Source organism: Entelurus aequoreus, linkage group LG01 (assembly GCF_033978785.1).
Source record: "Entelurus aequoreus isolate RoL-2023_Sb linkage group LG01, RoL_Eaeq_v1.1, whole genome shotgun sequence".
NCBI classification, from domain to species: Eukaryota; Metazoa; Chordata; class Actinopteri; order Syngnathiformes; family Syngnathidae; genus Entelurus; species Entelurus aequoreus.
The window spans coordinates 39,465,937-39,478,375 of record NC_084731.1 but is presented as its reverse complement, the minus strand read 5'-3'; the positions used below and the strand labels follow the sequence as shown (position 1 = coordinate 39,478,375).

Sequence of the window (12,439 nt, the reverse complement as noted above, 5' to 3'; positions counted from 1 at the left end):
GGACCTTAAGGTGCTTTGAAATGGCTCCAAGTGACTTTCCTGACTTGTTCAAGTCAATGATTCCTTTTTTCAGATCTGTGCTGAGTTCCTTTGACTTTCCCATTGTCGCGTTTGTAACCGAGTCTAATGACTGCATCACATGAGCCCTATTTAAATGGGCTCAGAGAAGTCAACAGGTGTTGTCAATCATAATCACTCACATGATGTTAAGAGGCCATCCCATGAAGCTAATTTGATTTGATTGTAACTTTTCTACATCACCAAAATTTATCATGTATGTTGTTGTATGTATACTTTTGACCCAGCAGATTTGGTCACATTTTCAGTAGACCCATAATAAATTCATGAAAGAACCAAACTTCATGAATGTTTTTTGTGAGAAACAAGTATGTGCTCCAATTATTCTATCACAAAAAAATAAGAGTTGTAGAAATTATTGGAAACTCAAGACAGCCATGACATTATGTTCTTTACAAGTGTATGTAAACTTTTGACCACGACTGTGTATACGTCTCCACTTATCCCTGTTGATGTTGTTGGCCCCTCGTTTCCTAATTTCCACAGCCTCCTTGATCAATATCATGTATTTATTTGTTTTTGATGAAATTACTTCCCCTTGTGTTTTGGAAGTCGGTACCTCGCGGTAATTTGCTCTGCTGTCACTTCTGTTTTGTCGGTCGCGTCTTTTGTGGCTTAAAGTTATGTTGCTGCTTAATATTATTGTGTTGTTTCGTTTGTCTTTGTGGCTTTTGCAATCGTGCGGTAGCTGAAAGTTTTCGTCTTGTAATTTTTGATATTGTAATGCCCTGTTGTGGAGAAGAAGAGATACAGTTGAAGATACACTCTGAAATGCTTTATTAACAAGTGGTAACAAACTCAGGGAGTCAAAAGACTCTTATACAAGAGCTGCTGTTTGCCACAACTCACACTCAGACACTTAACACACACACACACCCAAACTCTCGTGCGACCCTGATAACTCTGCCACTCTTGCACACGTCACACACAACAGCACCACCCTTTAAAGGCACACACACACATCACGTATATTATTGTCTTGAGGCATTTGCGTTTCTTATGACCTACAGACCACCATTCGCCTTTTTTTTTGTGATGACGCCACAGACAGGCAAATAGACTTAACGCTTAACGTTTTCATTTTTAAAAGCGATACACTTCATATAAAGTCTGCTGTTCTTGTGTTTTTCTTTGTCTGATATCAATAAACTTGATCGATTTTTTTTTTACAATGATCTTTGATCAATACCTATTTTCTGGAAGGCATACTTGCCGAGGACAACTCCATATACTTGAATTTTAGAAATATAAATCGATCTATCGATATATCGATCAATCCTAACACCCCTAATATATATAGGTATGTACATACTGTATATATAACTGGGATTTTTAGGGCACCTCATAATTTGATTTGATTCCGATTCTTGGGTTGGCGATTCGATTCAGAAACGATTCTCAATTCAACACGATTGTCGTAATATATTATTTGGTATATAAATTATAGTTAAACCTTTTCAGAACAGGTTACAGGCTACAAAAGCGCCTCTTAGCTGCTGACGTATGACTTACCAGTGTACGCAGTGTCGGCCTAAAAAACTTATAATTTTTTTAATTTTATTTACAAAAATCAAATGTTAATCAATCCATTAAAAGAAAATAAAGCAACCCCAACTCCCACCCAATCACAGCTTTACAATTAATTTAAAAAGCAATTGAGAAGACATAGAAATGCAATACTTAAAAAAAAAAAAAGTACACTATCAATGATAATAATAATAATAAGATCAATAACAGTTGTTTAAAGTTTTAATCCAAACATTAATTATTAAAAATAATTGCTAAAAAAATAAAAATTATTAATTAATTAATATAATATTTATACAGTATATATATATATATATATATATATATATATATATATATATATATATATATATATATATATATATATATATATATATATATATATATATATATATATATATATATATATATATATATATATATATATATATATATATATATATATATACACTACCGTTCAAATGTTTGGTGTCACCCAAACAATTTTGTGGAATAGCCTTCATTTCTAAGAACAAGAATAGACTGTCGAGTTTCAGATGAAAGTTCTCTTTTTCTGGCCATTTTGAACGTTTAATTGACCCCACAAATGTGATGCTCCAGAAACTCAATCTGCTCAAAGGAAGGTCAGTTTTGTAGCTTCTGTAACGAGCTAAACTGTTTTCAGATGTGTGAACATGATTGCACAAGGGTTTTCTAATCATCAATTAGCCTTCTGAACCAATGAGCAAACACATTGTACCATTAGAACACTGGAGTGATCGTTGCTGGAAATGGGCCTCTATACACCTATGTAGATATTGCACCAAAAACCAGACAATTGCAGCTAGAATAGTCATTTAACACATTGGCAATGTATAGAGTGTATTTCTTTAAATTTAAGACTAGTTTAAAGGCCTACTGAAATGAATTTTTTTTATTTAAACGGGGATAGCAGATCTATTCTATGTGTCATACTTGATCATTTCGCGATATTGCCATATTTTTGCTGAAAGGATTTAGTATAGAACAACGACGATAAAGATTGCAACTTTTGGTATCTGATAAAAAAAGGCTTGCCCCTACCGGAAGTAGCGTGACGTAGTCAGTTGAACATATACGCAAAGTTCCCTATTGTTTACAATGATGGCCGCATGAAGTGAGAGAGATTCGGACCGAGAAAGCGACAATTTCCCCATTAATTTGAGCGAGGATGAAAGATTTGTGGATGAGTAAAGTGCAAGTGAAGGACTAGTGGGGAGTTGAAGCTATTCAGATAGGGAAGATGCTGTGAGAGCCGGGGGTGACCTGATATTCAGCTGGGAATGACTACAACAGTAAATAAACACAAGACATATATATACTCTATTAGCCACAACACAACCAGGCTTATATTTAATATGCCACAAATTAATCCTGCATAAAAACACCTGCGTGTTTGTTATGCTAGCTCCTAGCTCCTCTGCTAGCTCCTAGCTCCATAGAACACGCCAATACAATTCAAACACCTGATCAACACACACAATCACTCAGCCCAAAAGACCGTTTACCTAACCCAAGGTTCATAAAGCTTATATATTTTTAAAAAGTTACGTACGTGACGCGCACATACGGTCAAGTTATCGAATGTTTAGCAGCCAAGGCTGCATACTCACGGTACCTGATATTCAGCTAGGAATGACTACAACAGTAAATAAACACAAGACATATATTTACTCTATTAGCCACAACACAACCAGGCTTATATTTAATATGCCACAAATTAATCCTGCATAATAACACCTGCGTGTTTGTTATGCTAGCTCCTAGCTCCTCTGCTAGCTCCTAGCTCCATAGAACACGCCAATACAATTCAAACACTTGATCAACACACACAATCACTCAGCCCAAAAGACCGTTCACCTAACCCAAGTTTCATAAAGCTTATATATTTTTAAAAAGTTACGTACGTGACGCGCACTTACGGTACGGTACGTGTTATGCTAGCTCCTAGCTCCTCTGCTAGCTCCTAGCTCCATAGAACACGCCAATACAATTCAAACACATGATCAACACACACAATCACTCAGCCCAAAAGACCGTTCACCTAACCCAAGGTTCATAAAGCTTATATATTTTAAAAAAGTTACGTACATACGCAAAAAAAGCCAAAGCTGCATACTCACAGTAGCACGTCTGCGTCTTTGTCATCCAAATCAAAGTAATCCTGGTAAGTGTCTGTGTTGTCCCAGTTCTCTACAGGCGTCTGTGTATCCAAATCAAAAGTCCTCCTGGTTAGAGTCTCTGTTATCCGAGTTCTTCCATCTTGACTGCATCTTTCGGGAATGTAAACAAAGAAGCGCCGGCTGTGTACTGTTGTGGCTGACTACGTTCGAAAAATACGTCCATTTCGCACCGACAACTTTCTTCTTTGCTTGCTCGGCTTCCTTCTCCATAATGCAATGAACATGATTGAAACAGATTCACGAACACAGATGTCCAGAATACTGTGGAATTATGAAATGAAAACAGAGCTTTTTCGTATCGGCTTCAATGTGGAAGGCATACCCGTGTTCGTCGGGCTACGTCACACGCATACGTCATCCGCAGAGGCGTTTCGAACCGGAAGTTTAGCGGCAAATTTAAAATGTCACTTTATAAGTTAACCCGGCCGTATTGGCATGTGTTATAATGTTAAGATTTCATCATTGATATATAAACTATCAGACTGCGTGGTCGGTAGTAGTGGGTTTCAGTAGGCCTTTAAAGTTATCTTCATTGAAAAGTACAGTGCTTTTCCTACAAAAATAAGGACATTTCAATGTGACCCCAAACTTTTGAACGGTAGTGTATATATATTTTGCACCTTTTTTTCTCCAATAAATCGTTTCTCAAAAATTATGAATCAATTTAGAATCAGAATAAATAAAATTCGCAATTTGGACTTAAATCCATTTTTTTAGCACTACTAATATATATACTGCATCTCTACTGTATACCTTAACTACTAATATTTCCTGTTTATTGTAAGTTGAAAATACATTGACTTGACTTCCTCTAAAGTTGTGTTTAGCTGAGGTTTTACTGGTGTGTTGCAGGTGGTCATCATGGAGGTGCACGGTCTTAAGTCACTGGCTCCAAACAGAATAGTTTACTGCACCATGGAAGTAGAAGGAGGACACAAACTGCAGACGGACCAGGCCGAGGCATCTAAACCCACGCAAGTGTTCCACACACAGAACCATCCTTTTACAGCATGCATTGAACTAATGCCATTCAAGATCACTTTTTGTTGACCCCAGTACTTACATTTTTTGAGGCAAAAAAGCAAAAATTTACAATGAATTTCTCACAGAGCTATTTTCAGTCAGTTTATAAATATCAATCCTTTGAACTTGGATATTAATAATAAAAAGTTTATTTCCGCAGGAGTACATTTTCTCAAAAGTTTCACTTTTTTAAACAAAAAATGCATAAAAACACATTTACACACAGTCTCTTGTTTATATATTAGAGATTTGGATGTTCTAATCAGGGTTTTATGCTGTCGATTCCGATACAGATCATCCCATGAGTGAAATCGGCCGATAACAATCACATGTATTAACTGTAATTTTTTAAATTTATTTATGGTACAGTTACACAATATCAACACAACATTTAAGTTCCTTATTTTCTCTTTTTACATACTATTGTTCAAAATAGTAAACACAATCTGTATTACTCATTTAAACTCTTTAGTTTTTACCCTAAACGTCCTCCAGTGTCCAGGGAGTGATTCCCTGTGTTTGTAAACTCCAAAGGAGACATATGATTATTTAGATTTAAATTTAAAACACTTCCTTGTGGTCTAGATCAGTGGTCCCCAGCCACCGGGCCGTGGCCCGGTACCGGTCCGTGGATTGATTGGTACCGGGCCGCACAAGAAATAAAAAATAAAAAAAATAAAAAAATAAAAATAAAATAATAATAATAATAATTTATTTTTTTATTAAATCAACATAAAAAACACAAGATACACTTACAATTAGTGCACCAACCCAAAAAACCTCCCTCCCCCACACTCATTCACACAAAAGGGTTGTTTCTTTCTGTTATTAATATTTCTGGTTCCTACATTATATATATATATATATATATATATATATATATATATATATATATATATATATATATATATATATATATATATATATATATATATATATATATAAATTGTTGCATTTGACCAGATGTTCCTCCAAGTGGGATGTAAAACGCTGGTCAGTCCCAAGTTCCTTAGATGACACATAAACTGATCTCGAATATACACCAAGCACAGTATAGGTATTTTGTAATTTATTGTCAAATATTTGAGAATAGAGACCAGCCTCGAACAACACATACAAATGCGTAGCCCAAGTTGATCTGGCATTCCACAGGTAAAAGCAACTCTTTTCACACAAAGAAAGCCCCCATCTGCCCCCCCTCCTGTCAACACTGATAAGAAGAGAGACTTGGGGGTTGTGTTCACATTCCTGATGGTTTACGACCCTGCCTAAACAGGCAATCTGAAGACAAAGAGAAACTAGTATACAGAGTAAAATTAAGGAAAAAATATGAGCTGATTCAAACATGATTATGAATAAAGAAATAGCTCTTAAACATATGCATTATCCACAATCCCCCTTCAGATCTTATCCAAAAGATCTCTCCTACGAGAGCAACACCTCTAAAGCACGCCCTACATTAAAGTAGGTGCTGTTTTGGTTTTCGAGCAAGCTATCGATAAACAATCAAACCATAGTTACATGGGAGAGAGAAGGAGGGAATCAACGTCAATGTCGTCATTGTCAGGGAAGGAAACTAACGGTCCCTGAAAGTCACCACTATGCTTGACCCCCTTGAGTGACATAGCAAGCCCAGAACCAGGGTGGGGTTGACCTTTGACAGCTCTAACAATGATGCGGGTGCATAGAGACCTAGCACAAGGGGCAATAAAGCATTCGCATGAGGTTATGACGGCCAAGAAAACTCCAATGGAGACCAGGGCCGACTTAATTAGGTCAGACCACCTGCCAAAGGTGTTATGAAGCCAATCTTTAAAGGGGTCAGAGACACCGGAAACTTCAGTAAGTTCTTAGGCAGGGCCTGGAGGCCCTCTAAGGCCCTCTGAACTGAGCCATCTGGTGCAGTGTTGTTAGGAATGAAGGTACAGCATTGGTCATCAAACATTGCACACACGCCTTCTTCCTTGGCTAGGATGCGGTCAAGGGCTATGCGGTTCTGGATGGCCATGAGGGAGGTCGGGGCAAGTTATTCAGCAAGTCCCTCAACGGCGTCTCGAGTCAGGTTGGTCAGTCTCAACAGATTATAAAAAACATAGTTAATGCGTTCTACATTTTTAGTAGCAGACACAGGGAAAATAGCACCAATGATAGGAAGGTTCTCGAAACCTGCACAGGATTCACACCACAATTTGTGCTGTGAGGGGACCCCTCTTGGTTGTCCAATTGCATCAAAGTAAACACCATCAGGGTTTCTCATCAGATCAAAGTAGCCCTTTACACTCCTCCGAGATAAAACATGGCGGCGTCGGCGAGAAGTTAGAGAGGCCGCTGAGACAGGAGTTACAAGGGGAGTTAATTTGGTACCCACTAGGGTGAGTGGGGTCACCAGTCTAACCATAGCACAAAGCCCTACAGATAACGTTGGGATTCTAATGTACAATCTGTGCTCCCCACAATACCAGAATAAGTCAGCTCGTGCCCAAGGGCCTATCCTTGAGCCATCTATCAGTGTGGTGCACCAGGAAGGGTTAGTGTCACCCAATTTGTTGGGGGACGAAGAGGGTCCTTTGAATTGAAAACACGTGTAATTCAGCTTTTGGGCCACAAATGGAAGAAGTCGGGTGGCATTGTCAACAGAAGGGTACACACTAGCCAACAAATCGCACCCTGGTGGCGTGGGTTCAGAGAACAAGGAAATAAGACAGTTTGAGCCATTTATGTCAGTCAACTTAAAAGGGGCGGGGTAAGTGTGGGGAAAAGGACGTCCAGCGGAACAAGCAACACAGTCACCCAGGTTTTGGCATCCACCTGAGCCACAGGTTTACCTGTACCCGCTCCTAAGGTCAAAGTTACCAGGCCTTCGGTGGTGATGTCATTAGCACGCACAGATGTGAGAGCCTTTGAAACACCACCAAGGTGGGGTGGTACTTTAGGTGCTACAGAGGGTGTAGAGGTAGTTAACGCCCTCTCAAGGACATTAATTTTAATAATTCCTTTAGAGTCTGTATCAGTCAGGTCAACCCCCAAAACAACATAAAAGGGACGATGGGCACCACTTACCATAGTATGTTGTCTGCATCCGACACCAATGGTTCAGGGTTGAGTCGTAACAAATATAGAGGTTATTACCACGGTAATAGCTATTGTGTCCCCCGTAATTAATCACACTGCACAGGTCAAAAAATAAGTCTTGCTATCCCCTTTGACCCAGTCTATTTAAAGTCCGCTGTTTGTTCTTAGACACTTGTCAGTCACTGTCGTCAGGAAGGATGAACTGAGACACAAAAACAGTAGAACACGCCCAAGCACCAGTCCGTCAGGGAACACTACCGGGTGTGACATCCTGCCTTTCGTCTATCAATATCAGAGTAATTTAGGTAACAAAACGGGGATAAACATCAAACTTTTCACTTAATGTAACGACACATGTAGTTATGCTGAAAACAAGCAAGAGAAATTGGATAACTTTGAGTATAAAGGCTGGTCTCAAATAAGGATATACAATATAGAAGTTAAAAAGAGTAATATAGGTAGAAAATCTCTCTCTCAGCGTCGTCTTCTGGGCTGTAGGATTATGTGTGTGTAATTAAAGCCTCGCTCCTCTATGACCTAGAGGGGGAGAGGTTACTAGCACAATCACCCCTTATGTGTGTTACTTCGTTAACAGACACACTAAAAATGAGTCGTTTTCTGCTCCCGTTCTTCTTCAGATGCCTCAGGCTCAAAAGGCGCTGCTGGGGGGTCGAGTGGGGCAGATGTAGTGGCGATGTCAGCAATGACATCCGCTGGTAATCTGTCAGGTTCTTCAGCAGGAGTGTAGAGGGAGAGGTGGTACCAGGTGTCCCCTTTTCCAGCTAGTCGAAGGGCGTGAGACGTCCGTTCCACGACCTTGAAGGGACCACCTGGGCTCCGTCCACTTGCGTTTGATGAACTAGATCTTGACCCTCTCAGCGGCCGGAAGGGAATCTGGAGTGGCGGGCTGTCATCCTCGTATCTGTACAGAAGAACTGGCACACAAATTCTGCATTTTTTGTGTAAAATACCATTTTGGTTTTACGCTGAGTCCTCCTTCCATGGCGGCTGCTGGTCCTGGGCTGACCTGTATGCAGCTCATAGGGTGAAAAAACTCAAAGGGCGGTAAAACAGTTTTATTCACGGACCTTCGAATGATCATTAACGCTAATTGCAACATGTCAATCCAATTAAATTTGGTCTGTGCACAGATTTTAGCCAATTAGTTTTTAATGTTCTGGTCCATCCTTTCAACCTTACCTTGGGACTCAGGATGGTACCCCAAACCTGTGTTCTAGTCCGAAAGCCTTTTCGACCAAGGCTAAGTGAGGTTTTTTTTTTTTTTTTTTTTTTAAATGGTTGCTGTTGTCTGACCTAATCTTTTTGGGGAAACCATGTCGGGGTACTAGGTCATTCACAAGTCATTTAATTACTGATGTTGCATCCTCTTTTGAGGCTGTTGTTGCTTCCGGCCAACCACTGTAATTGTCAACACAAGTCAGTACGTACCTTTTCCCTTGTACCGTATTGATCATATCAGTGAAATCAAAGACTATACATGATTCACCCTCACCTCCTCCCTATTCTAAATTTGATCTACTTAACTACTATCGATGTGTAAAATCGTTATTTTCAAATTAAAATGTAGTTATAACTTCTTACCCACGGGAAAAATGTTAAAACTATGGAATGTGTCAGAGTCTGATTATTGTCGATTTTGTTCCAGGAGTCTGTATCCACCCTCACTCACCCCCTTCTGTTTCTGAAAAAGGACTGTGTTAGTCATACTATCACTTTCAGAAACATCTAAGAAAAAGGTCAGCTAATAGTCAAGTAGCGGAGGACAAGTCATGTTTGAGGTCAATGATAGTCTCTTTAGCCTCTGTGGTCCACAGGGGGGTGTTGTTAGGGTAGGGGACCCCTTAGCAATATCACAAATAACTCAAACTCCACTAAATATGCTTATATTTTATATTGTCACAAATACTAGAAAAATACTACCCGTATGGCGGATGCTTTATCAATAGTATTTTGAAATTTTACCACACCTGGTGGCCTCAATAATTCATTAAGTCAAGCTCATGTTGTAGAAAGTTGAATGATGCGGACACGTTTGTTACTGAATACTTTCTATCAGACTTCTGCCATGGCAACTTTGTGTAGCTGCTAGCTCCTCGTAGCCTACAGGTGTCTAAAGTGCAGCCCATAGTTATGTGTTTAACATAACCATGGGCTAAACCTAAACAATTGAAAATGTGGTATTTGGGTGTCGGTGTAATGTTTGGCAGCTACGCCGTGTCTTATCATTGGACCTAAGTTCTTTGGTTTTGTAGGCGAGACAGAGAGCAAGGGAACAATGTGGGACATCAATTGTGTCCATCTTATATCATGCTAGCTGTTGCAAAGATAGGTCAACATGAGCAACCACACCATGAGTTCCAACATATATAAATATACAAAGGAGTCAAAGGTCTCCTGGTATGAGTGTCTAACTGGTGATCATAACATATGGCGAGTCGGGTGGCAGAACACACGGAAGCATCTCAGTCAGTCAGGGTTTTCACTGTTAGAGCAGTTGGATGTCAGCCATTCCTGTTGTTTCAGGCTGTGGTATGAGCTCATGGAGGAGCCTTGGTAGTGGTGTCGCAGCTGGGTGGTTGAGCCGTCAGGTAACACCAGGAAGGTTCCTTCTGTGCGATATTGAATGTCAGGGTACAGTCTGTAAAGGAGGTCCAGCAATCTGAACCGGAAGTGATTTGGTGACAGGTAACCTTGTTGTGACCCCAGCGAAGCCTTCAACCTTTAAAGAGGAAGCACACAGTTTCTTTGGTACCTCTGCATTCAGACTCGAATGGGTGGCGCCAGTGTCAATCACGAACTGATAACATTGTCGTTGACACTCATGTCCAGCAGGGGGCCAGTCTGTATCTCCTGCTGGGGCTCCTGCGGTGGGCGTCCTTTGCCACGCTTTTGTGTTCGTTTGTTGGCACTACGGAACATTTCCTGTTCGGAAATGTTCGGACAGTCACGACTCCAGTGACCAGGCTGGTCACAGCCGAAACAGTTTCCACCCCGGACTGGCTTTGAAGCATCGTGTTGTCCACCACTCGAGTCCAACCGTCTGGTCGCACGTCTGTTGAGGATTCTTTCCTCCACCTGTTGGAACTCAAAAGCAAGGTCACCCAGTGCTGAATATCCCTAGCTGATTTTTTACTAATTAGTTCTTTTGACCTTTTATCTTCAGCGATCTGTAAATTAAGGAGTTGCTTCCTTGCTGCTCTGTCATTAGCCTTATCATCCTCATCTTGAGGAAAGAGACTGCGCATAGCAGTAGCTATGTTTGTAACGTATGGTGTTATCGGTGAGGTCGAAGATTCAGCCTTTAATTCTGCTTGTTGTTCTGTATTTTTGCCATCTTGTGTGGAAACACAACGATACAAAATGCTTCTAGAGTCTGCTACGGAGAGAGTGTATCCTGCTGTTAGCTTGTCTAATGTGTTGAGCCAAAGACTCCCACCTTCAGACACAGGTGGGAGTTCAATGGCCTGCATGTCTGCAACAGCAAAAGGCTTATATTGGAATCTGCCGCTATTATCAGGAAAAAGTGGATATGCGTGTCCCTCCAGCTTTTTTTTTAAGCGTGTGTTGTATGCATGTGGTTCATGTGGGTGTTGGTCAATGTAGCCTTCCATTGAGCCATTAACAGTTACAGGAGACCACAAAGTCTGGCTCTGTTGTGTGTTGTTCAAGAATTTCTGATGTGCACGTGAGAGACTGTCATCTACTGGGGGAGGGCATTTGTTTATGGCAACAAAATGGTCTGGCGTGTAAAGTGAGGAGTTTTGCGTTGACTCATGCATTATCTGCTGTCTAGTAAGATTAGGCATATTCGGGAGGTTTTCCGCTGGGTGGCTGTTATTTTGGGGCTTAGGCACCAGAGGTGATTTACACTCAGGAGACAGCCTTAGTTTTGGAGGAGGGTTCAATCTTAGAGAGGCTGTGTGAGCACCGCCCTCATTTGTCACAGTAGTAAGGGGTGGACCAGAGAGCTTTGTTTCTGTTTCGACCACCAGGGCTCCTCCTGTGACTGTCAAAGGGTGGGTATAAAGACGCCTCCGGCTTTACGTCATAGGGCGGTGGCTTAGTCAAAGTCTGGGCGGGTCGTTTGAATTGTCTTACGCATGCGCGGCAGGCAAAAGACCAATCAATCCATCTGTCATATTTGTCTCATTAATCATCTGTTCTTTTGCTGCATTTCGTTTTTCCACGTAATCCCCGTTTACTTTTATCATACGCTAAACTCTTAAATTCTCGAGCACCAACCCTGCTCTTTTTTTTCTCTCTTGACCATTTTCACTAGCGCACACACACACACATGCACGTGTAAGCACTCACGCACACACAAGCAAGTGCCTACAGCCCTACGCACACACACACACGCACACGTAAGCACTCTCTCTGCGTTTCACTTTACCATAAAACTTCCAGTTACTTTTTTATTTTATTTTTTATTTTACCAGACGTTTGAGTTCACAACTTTTCGAGTATTGTAAACTCCCTCTTAACCCTTTCAAGGAACGTTCTCTTTTTTTTTTTTT

General features: G+C 40.5%; 1 protein-coding gene across 4 annotated transcripts in view; it reads left to right on the top strand.

Annotated features, from left to right (window-relative positions):
* Positions 1–12,439, top strand: part of LOC133651914 (calcium-dependent secretion activator 1) — a 304,205-nt gene that overhangs the window by 60,470 nt on the left and 231,296 nt on the right. For all 4 annotated transcript variants that reach the window (XM_062050168.1, XM_062050159.1, XM_062050151.1 and 1 more), the window contains exon 6: positions 4,659–4,780. In XM_062050168.1, the coding sequence (XP_061906152.1) occupies positions 4,659–4,780 (122 nt within the window). The remainder of the gene's footprint in view (positions 1–4,658; positions 4,781–12,439) is intronic.